This window comes from Mytilus galloprovincialis, chromosome 3 (assembly GCF_965363235.1).
Source record: "Mytilus galloprovincialis chromosome 3, xbMytGall1.hap1.1, whole genome shotgun sequence".
NCBI lineage: Eukaryota > Metazoa > Mollusca > Bivalvia > Mytilida > Mytilidae > Mytilus > Mytilus galloprovincialis.
This window is the reverse complement of record NC_134840.1, coordinates 57,176,107-57,196,684: the sequence shown is the minus strand read 5'-3', so window position 1 is coordinate 57,196,684 and position 20,578 is coordinate 57,176,107. Positions and strand designations below refer to the sequence as shown.

The 20,578-nt window shown below is 31.5% G+C and overlaps 1 protein-coding gene across 1 annotated transcript in view; it reads right to left on the bottom strand.

Annotated features, from left to right (window-relative positions):
• Positions 1-20,578, bottom strand: part of LOC143068419 (vam6/Vps39-like protein) — a 44,734-nt gene that overhangs the window by 7,704 nt on the left and 16,452 nt on the right. The window contains exons 14-24 of the mRNA XM_076242443.1: positions 20,430-20,576; positions 20,006-20,147; positions 19,473-19,559; positions 18,590-18,663; positions 17,880-17,978; positions 17,390-17,507; positions 16,869-16,997; positions 12,541-12,643; positions 12,277-12,322; positions 9,219-9,368; positions 3,787-3,921 (exon numbers count right to left, since the gene is read on the bottom strand). Coding sequence (XP_076098558.1) covers positions 3,787-3,921; positions 9,219-9,368; positions 12,277-12,322; positions 12,541-12,643; positions 16,869-16,997; positions 17,390-17,507; positions 17,880-17,978; positions 18,590-18,663; positions 19,473-19,559; positions 20,006-20,147; positions 20,430-20,576 — 1,230 coding nt within the window. The remainder of the gene's footprint in view (positions 1-3,786; positions 3,922-9,218; positions 9,369-12,276; positions 12,323-12,540; positions 12,644-16,868; positions 16,998-17,389; positions 17,508-17,879; positions 17,979-18,589; positions 18,664-19,472; positions 19,560-20,005; positions 20,148-20,429; positions 20,577-20,578) is intronic.

Genomic DNA, 20,578 nt, shown 5'->3' with positions numbered 1-20,578 from the left:
AATGATAAGCCATGTGTAAAAGTCTTATAAAATTTTAATTACTTTTTAACAGTTTTTGAGAACTTTAACTTGTCAATGATAAAGCTATGAAAAGTCAAGAGAGAATATTTTCCCACCAAAATTTCAATGGCTCATATCTCGAAAACAAGCACGGTAACCTATATATTTTTTATGCTCTTTGGATTCCTTTATTAAATCCTTATCAATATAAACTAGTGTTTTGAAAAGTTAATTACTTTGAAACTGAGAAGCGAACTCCCTTAATGCATATGTAGTACTGAACAGTACACAAAAGATCAATTCATTAACTTCTCCGTTTTTATTCTCATTGTAAAACTTCAGAAAGGAACATTTTATTAATATATTTTATTTTCTCTGACCAGCTTAAAAGATTTGTTCGATAAAACAAATTGCAACTTGGTCAGAATTTTAATTTGACTGCAATTGGTTACAATCAAAGTTAAAGTAATAACATACATATATCATCACAATATTTTGTCATACTTGATGCAGACAGCATAGTAGATTCAACATAATGTCAGCTATTCACTGGATCAAGATAAAAGTAAATCTGTTAGCATACAATATATAAGTAATTTAAAGAATCAGACTTATATGAATACCCATATGTACAGAGTACAGATAAACAAGTATTCTGAGAGTAATACATAGTCTCCTTCCAATTAAAAATTATTTGTACTGGATTAAAATGCTAACTTGGTTATAACTTGTCAAGGTATATAATATACATGTATAAAAAATATCACATCAATATCTTCAAGCATGAAGTATAAAAACTGTGCAAAACTGATTATTTAAGTTAAATTTTCTAAGTCCAAGGACTATAACTCCTCACAAAATCATCAGACCAGAACAAAATTTAAACTTGATCTGTAACTTGTCATGATAAAACAATGTACCATTTATAAAATCAATATCTTTCAGTATGATGAAAAAAATGCAAAAAACTGAATATCTCTGAATTTTCCAAGTCCAAGGACCATAACTCTGCACAAAAATTATCAGACCGAAATAAAATTTGAACTTTATCTGTAACTTGTCATGTAAAAACAATATACTTAATATCAAATCAATATCTATAAGCTAAAAAAAAAGTGTGGAAAACAGATTTGCTAGACTGACAGATGGACAGACAGAAGGACATAATGCAAACCCAAAGTCCACTTCGAACTTGTCAGTAGGGGACTTATAGAGCTCATATAGTTTTTAGGTCATTTTAAGGACCTATTCTATCCTAAAAGCAATTATTTAAATCTTTTAAAAACATAAAATGAAAAAAAATATATTATTGATTATTTCAGAAAATTACAGGCAGACCCCCATTTGAAATAGAACAAAAGAATCGAAGCTCTTTGTTAGAGAAGGCGATAAATGCTTACTGTATTGTTTACTATAGTAACACAAATTTTAAAAGTTAATAAAAACAAAAAAAACGACAATTTTCTTATCAATTACGAGGTGTTTTATTTTAAAAACACCATTTGCATAAGTTTTCAATTAATCTATTACATTGTAATGCAGAACAATTAGATATCAAGTCGACGACATGGGTATCTATCAAGTTGGATGTAGAAAATGCATAACCTCCGATTTTTGATTTTTTTTTACCACGGACGGAGAACATATCAATTTATTACATTGGTCATTTTCGTGTCTGCCCTTCCATTATGTGACTAAAAAAAAATTCCTAAAAATGGGTAACAATTGTATCGAAAAAAGAAAATTGAGTGCACCTTTTAATGTTAGGGCGTGCTTGACAGCTTGAGGTGTACATTTTGTTTTTAAAACTTACAAAGCAAGAGTATTTGATATATTATCTCGCTTCAGATTCTATCATTTTTATATATCAAAGTTACAGGTTGACTTTATAACATAAAAAAGTCACAGTACGAAAAGATGAAATATATGGGTCAAGTGAAATACCTATCTATTGAATCATAAAAACAGAGCAGGTGTGTTCAAATAGCTATTTTATTACTAAAAGTACTTGACAACAGTCTTTTTAGTTGGATGATCAAAATGCATATCTTTGAAATAATATATTTTTTGTGTGTGATAACTAGTGTTTATAATCTTCAACCACTGAACTATTTCATTAGTGTTTTTTTTAAATGTTTAAGAATTTACGAAAATTCCACCTGACAACCGATCAGACAATAGTTTTAAGTTAAATTAATGCAGACAAGATCGTTAACTGATGCTAATTAGCTAGTAGATACATTTGTCTTTTAAAATACAACTGACATATAAGGATCGTAATGGTGCTTTGTGGATAAATGTATCGGTTTTCAAGAGTAAAATTGGCAGCGTGTCATCCCTACAATGGCTTTCATTTTTACGATTGTGAAAATGAACTGGCGTAATGGGGAGACAATTTTGACGAAGTAGAATCTAGACTGATTACATTTCCAGGATTTATATATTTAAAATTTAACTGTTATGAGTGGAAAATATCGTATTGCACTAGAAATTTGTGGTAGACTAAATGATCTAATGATTTTATACTATATGCAGACAAATTTAATCCTTCTTTTCCAATAGGTTGCCTTTTCTGTGACTTCACAATAGGAATTTCAGAGGAAAGCAATTCATAATTGAATTTTGACCTATGAAGAACTGAGATCAAATGAAACAAATGCTAAATAAATAAAAATAATCAACAGGTCAGGAAAAAACAAATTAGCTCAGAATTAGAGAATCTATGTATATCAAACTTACAAAGGAAACTTTGGTTACAGACAACAGATTTTTCTTAATCTTAATCTAAACTATACTTTATAAACTGATCTAATTACCAAAACTTGATATGAAACACCAGAAAAGAAGTCAAGGTTATATAGCTGATGTCAAATAAGCACCAACAATTATATTGCTTCTTTAGAGAGTATGTAGTTAACCTAGCGATTACTTATAATTACTGAGAAACTGATCTATCCTGGTTATTTTTGTGAACCAAAGAGCTATAAAATGAGGTCAAGGTTAAAGGAACCCTTACATGCATTTTCACTTTAAATTGAGCATAAACAATTGATATAATTGATCCATTACTGAAGATTAAGATGTAACTACTTACAAGTACTTTAAAATGTGAATTACATAACTATGAAAATAATTGATTGTTGATGGATAAATGTCAAGAGGAAAATATTGCATGCATAATTTTGAAAGGAAGGTGTTAACATAAATCATTTAGGTTAATTTTGAAAAGGTGAGTCAATAAGGAGGACAGTTTATTTTTGCCACTGGGAAAAGGGGGCACTCAATTAATTAGGTCAGAAACGTTGGTTTGCAACAAGACATATAACAATTTGAATCCCTCGAAGATTTTTTTCAGAGTTGTTAAATTGTAAGGTGCTTAGATTTTTGAGATATTTTCTCTTTACAGCTAGACATGGTTGTGTATGCCTACATCTTCCACAGCATAAAGATAAAACTCTTTACACAGATCTTACTTTACGACAGAAGCAACTCAGGTTACCTTTTTCTGCACCCTCTATCCAAAATCAATTGTCCATTATCAAGATAAATTTGTTTTTAAATACCCTTCACATAATTCATGTACAGTAATAGTACATATTATAATGATTCCATTGACCATCAACTCTGCAAATAACATGTATTTTGTATAAATTCTTTAATTTTAAAGTTAAGACATCAATTCTTCCTTTTTAAATGATAATACAAATTGATGTCTAGATAAAAAAATATAATATTCATACATTACAAACAACAATAAACTGAAATTATGTATACTTAAATTCTTACCTGGAGATTTTCAGCATATAACATACTTTTTAACACTTGACAATCTCTCTTTATTGTTGCTTGGTGTTCCATTACTTTTTCTAAATATCTCAATATTTCAGCAACAGGGGTACTTGTGGGTAATAGTTCTAAAGTCTGAAAATAACCTTCAAATATTAGGAAAGGAAATGGAGAGAAGTCTACATTCTTAAAACTACCATTTTTGGTAGACGGTAAGAGACAGGTAAAACTATTCACTCTTATCCCAAATCAAATGCTTTAGAAACATGGAGATCCTCACAGCATACAGCTGCTGAAAACTGACAATTTTCTAAAAGACAAAGAGTAAAAGAAAGTTGAAATTGCTAAACAGGAAATATTATTGTGAAACATGTTTCGCTGAACTTGTACACAATTTTGTTTAGGGGCCAGCTGAAGCCCGCTGGTGTAAGATTTTCTTGCTGCGTTGAAGTCCCATTGGTGGCATTGTGCTGATGTTTACTCTTTTGGATGAGCTTTTTCCTCTTTGAAACATTCTCTTTTTCCATTCATAATTTTATATAATATTACCAAAATTAAAATACTGTCAATTCATTATTGTTCCTGTACTAATCTAAATAAATTAATTTAAATATTTAAGTTTTGGGATACTTTGTTGCAGCAAGTCTTAACTCAATATTAATTTTATCTTGATGGAGATATTCATGGAATGATATTTCTAGCAAAACAATATGGCATATTATCTTACCTCCTAAACATTTATAGGAATATGATTGGTTAAAAGCATCAGTGTGGAGACTGTGTATTTTCCATATAGGATTAGAAAGGAGGCAGGGCTTATTTCAACACACGGTTAGTAGTGGAGTTACGACTTTGGCACTATTTGATTATTTTAATGTATTGAAAGTTCTGTTTAATTTTGTGATCTCAAATTGTTATTGCTAACATTTGTTTTTTTTGTGCAGACCAATGGAAGTAGGTTCTTAAAACTGAACACTTAAACACTTTAATATAACTAGAACCTCTAAAGAGCCTGTGTTGCTCACCTTGGTCTATGTGCAAGCAGCATATTAAACAAAGGACACATATTATAGACGAGAATAGAATTCATGATAAAATTGTGTTTTTGGTGATGATGATGTGTTTGTCAATCTTATTTTACTGAACATTCTTGCTGTTTACAATTGTCTCTATCTATACTGAACTTGGTTCATTAGAAGTTTCAAAGGAAAACATTTTGTAAAAGTTTACAAAAATTTACATAATTTACGAAAATTGTTTAAAATTTACTTTAGAGTAATAACTCCTTAAGGGGTCAATTGACTGTTTTGGTAAAGTTGACTTTTTGTAGATCTTACTCTGCTATACATATTAAATTGCTGTTTACAGTTTATCTCTTTACAGTTTATCTCTATCTATAATAATATTCAAATAATAACAAAAAACTGCAAAATTTTCTTAAAATTACCAATTCAGGGGCAGCAACCCAACAACTGGTTGCCGGACTTGTCTAAAAATTTCAGGGCAGTTAGATATTGACTTAATGAACAATTTTACTACTATCAGATTTGCTCTAAATGCTTTGGTCTCAGATATATTAGCCAAAAACTGCATTTTACCCCTATGTACTTTTTTTTAGCCATGTTGGCCATCTTGGTTGGGGGGCTGGGTCATCGGACACATTTTTTTTTAAACTAGATACCCGAATGATGATTGTGGTAAATTTTGGTTAAATTGTTTAAGTTGTTTCAGAGGGAAGATTTTTTTTAAACATTTCTAAAATTTCGAAAAATTGTTAAAATTGACTATAAAGGGCACTAACTCCTTAAGGATCAACTGACAATTTTGGTCATGTTGACTTATTTGTAGATCTTACTTTGCTGAACATTATTGCTGTAAACAGTTTATCTGTATCTATAATATTATTCAAAATAATAACCAAAAAATGCAAAATTTCCTTAAAATTACTAATTCAGAGGCAGCAACCCAACAACAGAATGTCCAATTTATCTGAAAATTTCAGGGCAAATAGATCTTGACCTAGTAAACAATTTAACTCGTTGTCAGATTTGCTCTTAATGCTTTGGTTTCAGAGATATAAGCCAAAATCTACATTTTACCCCTATGTTCTATTTTAAGCCATTACTGCCATTTGGGTTGGTTGTCTGTGTCATCGGACAAATTTTTAAACTAGATACTCCAATGGTTATTGTGGCCAAGTTGGTTAAATTTGGCCGAGTAGTTTCAGAGAAGAAGATTTTTGTAAAAGAATACTAAAATTTTAGAAAAATGGTTAAAAATTGACTATAAAGGGCACTAACTCCTTAAGGGATCAACTGAAAATTTTGGTCATGTTGACTTATTTGTAGATCTTACTTTGCTGAACATTATTGCTGTTTACAGTTTATCTCTATCTATAATATTATTCAAAATAATAACCAACAAGAGTGCACACACTGAAATGTCTACCCTTCTTTACTAATCATTTATATTATGTTGATAGTCCTAAATATGAAGCTTTATTACAACTGTCACAAAAACTAAACATTAACCAAGAAAACTAAACATTGACCAATGAACCATTAAAATGAGGTCAAGGTCAGATGAACCATACCAGGCAGACATGTACAGCTAACAATTCTTCCATACAACAAATATAGACCTATTGCTTATAGTTTAAAGAAAAATTGACCAAAACACAAAAACTTAACACTGAGCAATGAACTGTGAAAATGAGGTCAAGGTCAAATAAAACCTGTGTGACTGACATATAGATCATAAAATATTTCCATACACCAAATATAGTTGACCTATTGCATATATAGTACATTTGTATTAGAAAAAAAGATTAAAACTCAAAAACTTAACTTTGACCACTGAACCATAAAAATGAGGTCATGGTCAGATGACACCTGCCAGCCAGACATGTACACCTTACAATCATTCCATACACCAAATATAGTAGACCTATTGCTTATAGTATCTGAGATATGGACTTGACCACCAAAACTTAACCTTGTTCACTGATCCATGAAATGAGTTTGAGGTCAAGTGAAAACTATCTGACAGGTATGAGGTCCTTGCAAGGTACGCACATACAAAATATAGTTATCCTATTACTTATAATAAGAGAGAATTTAACAATACAAAAAATCTTTACTTTTTTTTCAAGTAGTCACTGAACCATGAAAATGAGGTCAAGGACATTGAACATGTGACTGACATAAACTTCCTAAAATGAGGCATCTATATACAAAGTATGAAGCATCCAGGTCTTCCACCTTCTAAAATATAAAGCTTTCAAGAAGTTAGCTAACGCTGCCGCCGCAGATCACTATCCCTAAGTCGAGCTTTCTGCGACAAAAGTCGCAGGCTCAACAAAAAATGCAAAATTTCCTTAAAATTATTTATTCAGGGGCAGCAACCCAACAACGGGTTGTCTGATTAATCTGAAAATTTGAGGGCAGATAGATCTTGACCTAATAAACAATTTTATTTCATGTTAGATTTGCTCTTAATGCTTTGGTTTCAGAGATATATAAGCGAAATAAAATTGAGAATGGAAATGGGGAATGTGCCAAAGAGACAACAACCCGACCATCGAAAAAAACAACAGCAGAAGGTCACCAACAGGTCTTCAATGTAGCGAGAAACTCCTGCACCCAGAGGCGTCCTTCAACTGGCCCCTAAACAAATATATACTAGTTCAGTGATAATGAACGCCATACTAATTTCCAAATTGTACACAAGAAACTAAAATTAAAATAATACAAGACTAACAAAGGCCAGAGGCTCCTGACTTGGGACTGGCGCAATAATGCGGCGGGGTTAAACATGTTTGTGAGATCTCAACCCTCCCCCTATACCTCTAGCCAATGTAGAAAAGTAAATGCATAACAATACGCACATTAAAATTCAGTCCAAGAGAAGTCCGAGTCTGATGTCAGAAGATGTAACCAAAGAAAATAAACAAAATGACAATAATACATAAATAACAACAGACTACTAGCAGTTAACTGACATGCCAGCTCCAGACTTCAATTAAACTGACTGAAAGATTATGATTTCATCATATGAACATCAGGCACAATCCTTCCCGTTAGGGGTTTAGTATCATACCATCATAACATATATGAGAAGAACATAACCCAGGGGTTTATCTGAGTAATTTGGGAAAAAGGACCCTGGCCAGTTTTGGGAATTTTTTAACACGGTTTTCAATGAAATTGGGAAAAACAACCAATATACCAGATGTTAGTTTTAATGTGTTTTGTTCATTAAATTTTGTTTTGTTGGTGAAAATAAAGTAAGGACTACCTACACCTTCTTTGTTTTTAAATATAACAACATGGCATTAAAGTTTATTTGAGTATCAAAATAATGAGTTCTAACATTGATTGTTACATTTTTTTTTGTTTTGACATGAAAATTTGTGAACTAAAATATTTTGAGTTCTGTATAAAATATATCCTGTTTCTATTTTCTTTTTTATATATCTTTTGGTTTTCAATTTTAGTGTTGCTACAATAGCTGTCACATGTTTGGTTCTTTTCATTTTTTATTTACTGTATTTTATTGACAAACCCGGAGTTATATACTTGTCCATTCCCGGATTTGATCTGGTTTTAGTATTTTCCCACACTTCCTGTTTATTTATGGCAGCCATTGTTTGTCAATGTTGTTTGTCATTCAATATGTTTCAACTTGGATTTACACATTACTTGTTGGCGATTTTTGGCATAAAGCTAGCGGTTGAATAAAATAAACATCTCTGTCATGAATAATAAAGATGAAAATGAATTTTGTGATCATTTGGGAATTTTACTCCCAAAATTGGGAAAAATGTAGAGTTTTTGCCGTTGGGAATGGGTCCGAAAACCGGACCCTGTGGAATGCTAGAAAAATCAATGTAACCTGTTTGAAAATCTACATTTTACCCCTATGTTCTATTTTTAGCCATGGCGGCCATCTTGGTTGGTTGGCAGGGTCATTGGACACATTTTTCACTAGATACCCCAATGATGATTGTGGACAAGTTTGGTTAAATTTGGCCCAGTAGTTTCAGAGGAGCAGATTTTTGTAAAAGATTTTTGTAAAAGTGATAAGAATAGCAAAGGGCCAAGTGAGCTAAAAATAAGAAGATCTGGTATGATTACAAATGAGACAATTCTCGTTTAAATTCAACAAATGAAGATAGTCAGTAAGATAAATTCGTTACATAGTGTGTAGGGGAGAAGGCCCCAATAATATGCATGGACACTAAATGTGTCAATGTTACTTCAAACAATACCAAATATCATCTATACACTATTAATGCTGTCCCTTAAGCTACCCTTACCAAATATTTAAACAAATCGTTGACATGGACATCACTGACAGTTCTGAAATCAACAGGTCTAAGTATCATCTTCACATATAAACAAGACAAAAACCTTTAGCTCAGTGATACTTACTTTAGAGACATCAATTTTTGCAGCATGTTCCTGTAACAGTCTGAAGGCTGCTGTCATATTTTGTTGAGGCTTAATGCCCTGACTAGCTGACATTCCTAATGAAGATGATGGAGGAGGTTGAAGATACATTTTTAATAAATAATAATACACCTGTAAATAGATAAAATAAAAATAGGTAAGAATTGATGATTCTCATATCCAACCAGGTGCTCCGCAGGGCGCAGCTTTATATGACCACAGAAGTCGAACCTTGAACAGTTGGGGCAAGTATGGACACAACATTCCAGCTTGATACAGCTCTGAATTTGGATTGCAATCAAATTTTTGACATAATATGAGTTTCTGACACAAAACAAATGTCAAGATCTTACAAATCTATTGCGCAATATTGTGCAATTAAAGATTTCTTCTGTTAACTGTTCAAAAATTTAGAATTTGAGAAATTTGAAGAAAAAAAAAATTGAAAAAAAACTACCACCCCTTCCTTTTTTTTTTGCAATTAGTCCAAAACCTGACATTTCTTTATACATAATATACAAGTAGTGTAAGGGAGGTAAATCCAAACATACCCAACATTGTATGTTGAATGTTTTAGAATTACCTCCCTTACACTGCTTTTAAATTGTCTTAATTGTCCATTAATACCTAGTTTTTCCCCTTTTTTGCCCCTAATTCCAAAAAATTTTGAGCCATAACCCCCAAAGTCAATACTAACCATCCCTTTATGGTATGGAAACTTGTGGTTTAATTTCAGAGAGATTCATACACTTAAACATAAGTTATTGTATGAAAACTACAAAAATGATTATTTTGGGCCCCCTTTTTGGTCCCTTATTCCTAAACTATTGGGATCATAACCCCCAAAATCAATCCCAACCCTCCTTTAGTTTTATTGAACCTTCTTGTAAAAAAATATAGAGATTCATACACTTAACCACAAGTTATTGTCTGTAAACAAGAATAAACTGTTATCACAGAGATATGCCTCGCCTTTTTGTAATTTTGATTATTCAAATGTTGAAATCAAAATAGCAATACTTTAACATCTTACACAAGTTAAGCAAATATTCAAAGTCAAAGAACCATGACTGAGTTACATGGCTAAACAATCTCAATGTAAATGAAATGTGCCAATGCTAATACAACTGCATACCAAATACCATTGACTTATTGTAAGTCGTTCCCAAACCTAAATACAAACATTGACTTGTAAACTATGTAAAAGTTTAAAAGTCAATGAACCATGAAGAGGGGGTTGGGCAATATATAATCTTCATGGAAACCATTCTTGCAATTGCCAATAAATTTGCATACCAAATAACATTGATTTAACATTAGCAGTTCATCTTAAACTGATCTAATCACAAACTAATACATGTAAACTAAGATAAGTTTCAAAGTCATTAGACTGTGACTGAGGGGCAAGGCCAAATATTCTCCATGGAAATGAGATGTGCCAATGCTTATACAACTGAATACCAATTAACATTGGCCTACCACTAATGGTTCCCCTTGAGCTGACCTAATCACAAACTAATACATGATAACTTAGAAATTTTTTCAAAGTCAATAGACCATGACTAAGGGGGTGAGCCAAATTATCTCCATGGAAATGAGATATGCAAATGCTTATACAACTGCATACCAAATATCATTGACCTACCACTTGTGATTCCCCATAAACTGACCTAATCACAACTAATACATGTAAAATAAGCAAACGTTTCAAAGTCAATAGACCATGACTGAGGGGGCAGGGCCAAATAATCTCCATGGAAATGAATTGTGCCAATGCTTATACAACTGCATTATAAATATGATTGACCTACCACTTGTGGTTCACCATAAACTAGACCTAATCACAAACTAATACATTGTTGACACCATTGCCGACTCTGATGCGGGAAACAGCATACCTATGTCTCGCTTTTTGACTCTGTCAAGGCGAGAAAAAAATGCTTCTTTTTGGCCTTTTTTTGGCCCCTTATTCCTACATATTCGGAAAAATTAACCCCAAACTGATTCCCAGCCTTCCCTGTGTTATATGGACACTTGTGGTACAATGTCAAAGAGATCCATACAGTTACACACAAGTTATTGTCTTGAAACTAGAAAAATGCTTGTTTTTGGCCCCTTTTTGGCCCTTAATTCCTAGACTGTTTGCCCAATAACCCCTTAAAATAAATCCCAACCTTCTACTTATGGTATTAAACATTGTGGTACAATATAAGAACAATTGAAATACTAATACACAACTTTCTGTCCTGAAACTAGATAAATGCTGTTTTTGGCCCCATTGGGCCCCTAATTCCTAAACCTTTGGGACCATAACCCCCAAAATCAATTCCAAGCTGCCTTTGGTGGTTATAAACATTGTGTTAAAATTTTATTGATTTCTTTTTACTTATTCAAAAGTTATTATCCGGAAACAATCTGTCTTTGGACGACGCTGACGACGACGTGATACCAATATACGACCAAAAATTTTTTGCGGTCGTATAAAAGTATTAATCAAGGATCACCACAAAAAAAAGTTTCAAGTGCAGAGCTAATAAAGTAATTGTTCTATCTTAATTTAAACCTACAGAAAAGTTAATTATTGTCTTTTATTAATATGCATTTGAACTAATTAAGAATTGGTTTCTAGACTTATTTCATAATTGAAAAAATTTAAGGTTTGTTCTGAGAGAATCAAGTTTGGTGCTTGAAATTCAAGTCTTGTGCTTTAAAAACTCAGGGATAGTGGAGCACCACTCTGAATGGCCTGTGGTGATCCTTGATGGATGATAGTCCTGAAATAAGCATTTTGGACTTATAGTTACATTCTATTATGTGTTGAACTAGCTTTGGTCATTTATAAAGTAAAAAGAACTCAAATTATCATAAATGTTGCAAAGAAAAGAGTTTGAAAATCTTTCATTCTAATAAAAGATTAACTAATGAATAAATATTGAAATCTGAATATTTAAACAGTGTTTTGACAGAGATATACATTAAGTTGAAGTCAAGTGTATAAAAATAATAATCAAAATAAAAAATAAATAAAAACCAAACTTACATCTTTATTTCCTTCACACCCTCTGTCAAAATAATTCAAACAGTACCTAAAAAATAAAGGGTTAAAGCAAAATTTATATGTGTATTCAGAATAAAAAAAGTAAGGATAACTTTTAACAAATGATTCTAACTCGCCTCATGATAGTAAATAGGCATTTTTACGTTTTCCTTATTAATTATTTTTTTGGTATTTGAATCACTATTTTAGACTATTTCTTTACAACTGGAGAATCAATGTATATCTATTGAAAATTGCAATTGTTACCTTTTGGCTAGAGTATCATCTCTTAAAATATGAACATAAATTCCTAATGCTTGTTCATGTCTGTCTAATCTACCCAGTAATATGGCTCTTTCTTCATAAAAACCTAAAACAAAGCAAACATAGAAACCATAAATCTTTCAAACAAGTTATCCAAAGTCCTCAACAGCAACAAAATCAACTTTCTTATATTAAGTTATAAAAGTATAAATTGTATGTTAATATGTTTTGAATTAACAACAAGAATGTGTCCATAGTACATGGAAGCCCCACTCCCACTATCATTTTCTATATTCAGTGGACCGTGAAATTGGGGTCAAAACTTTAATTTGGAATTAAAATTAGAAAGATCATATCATAGGGAACATGTGTACTAAGTTTCAAGTTGATGTAACTTTAACTTCATCAAAAACTACCTTGACCAAAAACTTTAACCTGAACTTTGCACTATCATTTTCTATGTTCAGTGGACCATGAAATTGGGGTCAAAACTATAATTTGGCATTAAAATTAGAAAGATCATATCATGGGGAACATGTGTATTAAGTTTCAAGTTGATTGGACTTCAGCTTCATCAAAAACTACCTCGACCAAAAACTTTAACCGGACGGACGAACGGAGGCACAGACCAGAAAACATAATGCCCCTCTACTATCGTAGGTGGGGCATAAAAATATAAAATCTCCTCGTCAAAAAAGGGACATAAAGATACTACCACTACATCAAAAGTGATACCATAGCATTCACTAGATACTTTTAATTTTTAAGGTGACTCCGGTGTTTTCCTCTATCTTGGATTTTGAAGTAGCATATAACAATTGGTCTAGATCTTTAATGACAGGAGCAAATTTTGAGAGAAGTATTTACTTCATGTAAACTACTTTTAATAAAAATATGTGTTTTATCATATTTACAGCTGTAACTTCTAAAATACACCATGTTTGTGTTTGATTCATTTTTGTTTTTAGAAATTTGCCAAAATAAGAGGAGATAACTCAGATTGTAGAGGAGTTAACTCAGACAAAGTAAATTTTACAATAGAAAGTGTTGTGAATTTTCCTATTTCAATATGTAGCAAGAAAACAAGTTTGGTGACCCCATATTTTTTTTCTTATCTGAAAGCATGTTGTAAGAGCTATCTTCTCACATTTTTATCTTAAAATTCAATGGTGTAGTTTCTTTTTATCACACAAAATTGGATTTTCCATGCATAATCTATACAAAATCTGGCAATTTTGCACAACCTGTTGCATGAAAAACAAGAGGCTCTCAAGAGCCTGAATCGCTCACCTTAAATTTTTTGCTTAAATCTTCCATCAATGATTATTTTGGGTTTTCAATTTATATAAATGGTTCTTCGATTCTGTCATATCTTCTTCAAAAGCAAAAACAAGAGTGGACACATTGAAATGTCTCGTTTGTCTCGTGTTCATAATATAATTTATGATGAAAGTATAAAAAAACATTGTATACCCCAAGCATTACATTATTGCTGTTTACAGTTTATCTACATCTATAATAATATTCAAGATAATAACCAAAAACAGCAAAATTTCCTTAAAATTACCAATTCAGGGGCGGCAACCCAACAACGGGTTGTCAGATTCATCTGAAAATTTCAGGGCAGATAGATCTTGACCTGATAAACATTTTACCCCTGTCAGATTTGCTCTAAATGCTTTGGTTTTTGAGTTATAAGCTAAAAACTGCATTTTACCCCTATCTTCTATTTTTAGCCATGGCGGCCATCTTGGTTGGTTAGCCGGGTCACCAGACACAATTTTTAAACTAGATACCCTAATAATGATTTTGGCCATGTTTGGTTAAATTTGGCCAAGTAGTTTCAGAGGAGAAGATTTTTGTAAAAGATAACTAAGATTTACGGAAAATGGTTAAAAATTGACTATAAAGGGCCATAACTCCTAAAGGGGTCAACTGACCATTTCGGTCATGTTGACTTATTTGTAAATCTTACTTTGCTGAACATTTTTGCTGTTTACAGTTTATCTCTATCTATAATAATATTCATGATAATAACCAAAAACAGCAAAATTTCCTTAAAATAACCAATTCAGAGGCAGCACCCTAACAATCGGTTGTCTGATTCATCTGAAAATTTCAGGGCAGATAGATCTTGACCTGATAAACCATTTAACCTCTGTCAGATTTGCTCTAAATGCTTTGGTTTTTGAGTTATAAGACAAAAACTGATTTTACCCCTATGTTCTATTTTTAGCCATGGTGGCCATCTTGGTTGGTTGGCCGGGTCACCAGACACAATTTTTAAACTAGTTACCCCAATAATGATTGTTGCCAAGTTTGGTTCAATTTGGCCCAGTAGTTTCAGAGGAGAAGATTTTTGTAAAAGATAACTAAGATTTACGGAAAATGGTTAAAAATTGACTATAAAGGGCCATAACTCCTAAAGGGGTCAACTGACCATTTCGGTCATGTTGACTTATTTGTAAATCTTACTTTGCTGAACATTTTTGCTGTTTACAGTTTATCTCTATCTATAATAATATTCATGATAATAACCAAAAACAGCAAAATTTCCTTAAAATTACCAATTCAGGGGCAGCAACCTAACAACGGGTTGTCCGATTCATCTAAAAATTTCAGGGCAGATAGATCTTGACCTGATAAACAATTTTACCCATGTCAGATTTGCTCTAAATGCTTTGGTTTTTGAGTTATAAGCTAAAAACTGCATTTTACCCCTATGTTCTATTTTTAGCCATGGCGGCCATGTTTTTTGATGAAATGGGAATTAAAACACAAACTTTATTCTAGATACCCTAGGAATCAATCAGATGAAGTTTGGTTTGAATTGGTTCAGTAGTTTCAGAGGAGAAGATCTTTGAAATAGTTTACGACGGACGGACGACGACGGACGGACGACGACGGACGCCAAGTGATGGCAAAAGCTCACATTTCCTTTTGGAAAGGTGAGCTAAAAAGCCAGTGACCCATACATTTATAATTTTTTTGAAAAAAAGCATGATAAAAACTTCATTTTGACAAATTTTAAAAAATTATATGGGTTTTTAGTAAGACAACCACCTTAAATTTAAAACATAAGGCTAACTGAGCTTTCATTTTTTTTTTCTTATTATGAAGGATTGTGAAATATCATATCAAATGAGATTCTGTCTAGAACAAGGATCCGGAAATTTTTTCACCTAATTTCGGTCATTTTCATATAACTTAAATGTTGGTACCCTTTTCAAAAAAAGATTGTCAAAATTTCATTACTGCACGAGTATGCTCATACTCGTAGCATCATCAAACTTGTTTCACTGTTGCATCTATAGCATTTACTTCACGATTTATCCTTCCATTTTCCTAAAATCGATCAAGAGCATTTAAGGGAAGGCAACAGTTTAAAAATAATATGATTTTAATGACTCAAAATGATAATTTTCTCAGTCATCGCTTACAATTTTCGATTCTGAAGTCGAAATTCAAATCGGATGTAATGAGACAATACTAAAACGAACAATTCCGGACTCATTTCCGGGATTAGTTTTGTTTATCAAATTCACAGGAATTTCAAATCATCGGCTTTTTAATATTTTACCTTTAATAGTGTGAGAATATTAATGAAAATAGTTGCACTTGCTTTATTTAGCATGAAATCATTTTAAATTTATGATTTAGTGTCTAATCTGAGGAAGAGAATTTCAGGCATGCGTATTACATAGTAAACAAAGCACGTGTATTAGTAGTGAAAAAAATACTTTTTTTCTATGTAATTAAATCAAGTTTTAATTTAATTTTAAATCATAATTGACAATTGTCTTAGCTGAAAAGTAATTAAATTATGAAGACAGTTGGTATGGAATTTTCATTTCTTTATAATATTAGTCGGAGCTTGTGATTAATAGCCAAGTGTGAATTAAAAACACAGGTAAAGAGATTAGCGATCATTAGCCAATAGCTCCCGAGGCATTAATATAGTTATTAGGAGGGCCCTCAGGATTATAACACTTTACTGAAGCTAGTTTAATTACATAAAATCGATAACAAAACAAAAATATGTTCAAAATGGCGATTTTGAAACTCGATCTTAAAGAAATGACCGAAATTATTTCTGTTGAAAAATAAAATTTGACCTAAATCCCAATGAATCATTTAGGACTTTTGAGTTTCCAAATCGGTCATGTCTGGCATATATGACCGTTTCCGGACCCTTGGTCTAGAAAACACTTTCTGTAGGGCTTCAGGGTTTTATCTGCTATCATGTTTTATCTTTTATGTGTTTACTTTAGAAAAGACAATTCAAAACACAATATGCCTAGAGTTATCTTAAATAACTTTGATATACGAACCATCTATAGGAAACCTAGTAAGAAGTCTTTCTGGCATATAATATTGAGAACACTCCAAGAAATCTATTAGTTTTCTTCTATATTCTCCAAGCTTGTCAGGTTCTTGGCCTGCTTTGGATGGTAGATGTCCTGAATGAAAATATATATGATTATGTTTAGATTTCCAAAGTTATTTTCACAAAATATCACAGCTAATATTAATATAAACAATAAATTGCCTTGCCCTCTTATAAGTTACTTTTACAAGTAAAGTACTCAGGTCCATCTGACAGAAACACCCCAAAACATCAAAGATATTAAGAGTCTAAACATGCTTATTCAAAAACACAATATCCCAACAACATCAATGTTGACAGAATGTCAACAAATCTGTTAATTGTGACTGATAAACATAAAACCTCCTAAAGTTCTTATATCCCTTGTGAATCTCTGATCTAAAGGGGTACACAAATTACCATACAAAAGTCCTACATGATTAACCTTCCTAAAGTTACAGTAACTTAAAGTCTCACATGATTTACCTTCTGGCAGTGACTGTAAATATTCTGTCATCAATACTTGTACTTTCTCTCTGAGGGACTGAGCTAACATATTATGAAATTCTGGTGTCACATCTCCACATTCCGTTATTATATGTTCCTGTGGATAAGAATTTTATCACACAAGAAATCATCAATGAGATAGAAGTTCAACTGTTTTTTCTTAATGTATGTCCCTAGAAAACATGTAGGATTTTTAGAATAACAAACGAGAAATCTGCTTAAAAATTATGGTCACAATGATGGATGTACGCCACAGCAATAAAGCAATAAAAAAGTTTAATAAACTACATAATGAGTTTGTAAAATACAGATGGCCTACTTAAAAAAAAATTAAAGTTAACTGATAATTACATTGATTTGAATGTTGTAAATATTCCTATAAAGCAACCTGGGCATTACAATTTTTTTTCTCATAAAATTCTATTACTAATGTTTAAATACTAAATAATGTATGTATTATATGACAAACCAAATAAGCAATGGCAAGGTCTTTAGAAATCTTTTCTAAATACTCCAAAACTTTAAATCTTGGCAATGTTTCCACTTCTGGTAAATCTTCAGTAAATATCTATATCAAACAAAATACTTAATGAAATTATATAGTTATTCTCATACCAATAAAATTTAGCTAGATAAATGTACAGGTAAAAGAAACATCATTTACTTGTACACAATTTTCCACATTACAATATATTACTGGTATATTAATGTCAGTTTTATTAACAAAGCTTTGGTTTGAAATAATCCTTTCTTCCATGTTATTTTTTGAAAATAATGTTGAAGAGAATCATATATACTGTACTTAGATCTACTTAAATGTATTTGTTATGATTTTGAAATTCACATTATTATACATTTTAAAGACTGCACACACTGTCATAATCCTGTATGACAGCCATGTTGACCTTGCAAGGAACACATATACCAAACATAGTTACCATATTACGCATCGTAAGTGAGAAATTCACATAACAAAAAAACTTAAACTTTTTTTCAAGCAGTCGATGAACCATTAAAAATAGTTTCCTGACGAGACAAGGTATGAAGCCTCCAGGTCCTTTAAAATATAAAGCTTAATACAAAAAGTTTATGCTGCTGCCAGATGGTAATCCCTATGTCTCACATTCTGTGTATTTTGTTCCAAGCATGACAGTAAAAATAATAATTGACCAAATTTACCTTTAAGCCATCTTCTGGATGTTCTTTCAACACCCATTCAGCGTATTCAAATATTAGTTTTAAATGATCAGCACCTACAAATACAAACAAATACAATGCAAGATCTTATAGAATAAATAAATAAAACAAAGGCTGTCAGATTGACAGCAAATCAGATCTTCCTCATTAGTCGAAAATAAACTGACAACACCAGGGGCTAAAAAAAGAATAATTCAAAATATAACTTAATATAAACAACATATTGCAAAGTATAACTAGACAAAGTGATGCCCCTCCTCTCCACTCAAGTAACTGTATTATAACAAAGTCAATGTAGAACATTCTTTGAGATATTATTGTGTCTTGGAGACACAATTAATAACCCTGCATATGCAAATTGTTATTTTAAAATGGCTATAACATTTAACAGCTTAAACCCGAAAAATAAACAAAGTTCAACTATCTTCCAAAAGAGCAATTATTAATAAATAAAATCAAAACCTTGACCACATGCATACCTTCAATATATGTTCAAACAGCCAGCAAAGTGAGAACTTCCTAGGATCCAAAATGTAAGAGGAGTTATCTGGAAACGCTCCTATTATGCAAGTAATACTCCCAAAAATGATAAAGTTCAACTATCTACCATTAGAGCAAATAAAAAAAGATAAAAACCTTGACCACATGCACACCCTCAATAAACTGACAGCAAAGTTAAAACTTCCTAGGATTCAAACTGAAGGAGAAGTTATGTGGAATGACTGTATAGCCATAATAGGAAGGATGGACGGACAGGGGTAAAACAATATACCCTCCAACTTGAGGGGGCATACAAAACTCAATTAGTTTTTGTTCATACTCTGATACTACTTCAAACTATTTTAAACTTTCCATGATTTAATACCTAAATGCTGTAAATATTGCACTGTCCTGTCATGGCCTTTGAGAGGTGAGTTTGGTCTGGCAGCTTGTTTCATCAATAAATGCAAAGCTAGAAATAGAAATAAAAATTGTTAATTTCTTCTATCAATATCAAAATATACAAATTCATTTTAGATTTTATGTTGCTGATTCATATTTGATTTTTTTTATTGTGCACTTCTAATGTACTGTATTTATGTGTTATCTCACTGATGATTGGAATAAATCTCTAACAATTAAAAAATAATGTATGACAAATTCCATTTGCAAAAAAATAAGTTTGAGCAATTATCAAAATTGAGTTTATTAACGTAAGTACAAAAAAAAAAACACCCCAAGAAATGGACAGTGATACAAAATATACACTGGAATAAATTCATAAGCAGAAGAATAACATTTCGGAATGTGATTGAAAATTTTTTCAAGTTAATGGAAAATTTTGCTAAAACAATATCCTACAGTGATATTTACTAAGGAATTTTTATTTATAATGAAATTGAAATTAATTTCAATTACCCTTTTCATGTAATCCTTTCTTTTCATAAAGAATGATTAGTTCACTAAATTTTTCCTTTTTCTTAAGTATTTTTTCACTCTCTTCCACATGGCAGCTGTTGTCTTTCAATCTTAACAAAGGTGCCACCAAAGCATCATTTGTCTGTAAATAAAAAATAAAACTTTGATTTTAAAATATAATGTATCAGAATTAATGTCACAAAATGAGAAATTGCAGGTACTCTATAACACCAAAACAGTATACATATAAAGAGGGTTTGTCATTCAGTAAACCAGATTAAACCACAATCTGGTTCAATCACATTCTCCAAACTTATGTTTGACTACTTTTCAAATTTCCTTTCAAAATGAATCATAAGAAAATGTCAAGCTATAGACACTTTTATTAAATAAGTATTGGGTATCCCCTTTAAATTGTACTAACCTGAATGTAGCATTTAAGTAGCGTTGTATCAATGATTTGACTCAGCTGTTTCTTAGATTTGATTGTAGTGTTGCCTTCTTGAATAGCAATAGTACTCAGTTCTTTATTTGATTCTTTGGAAATATCACTAAGTAGTTCATTCCTTTTCT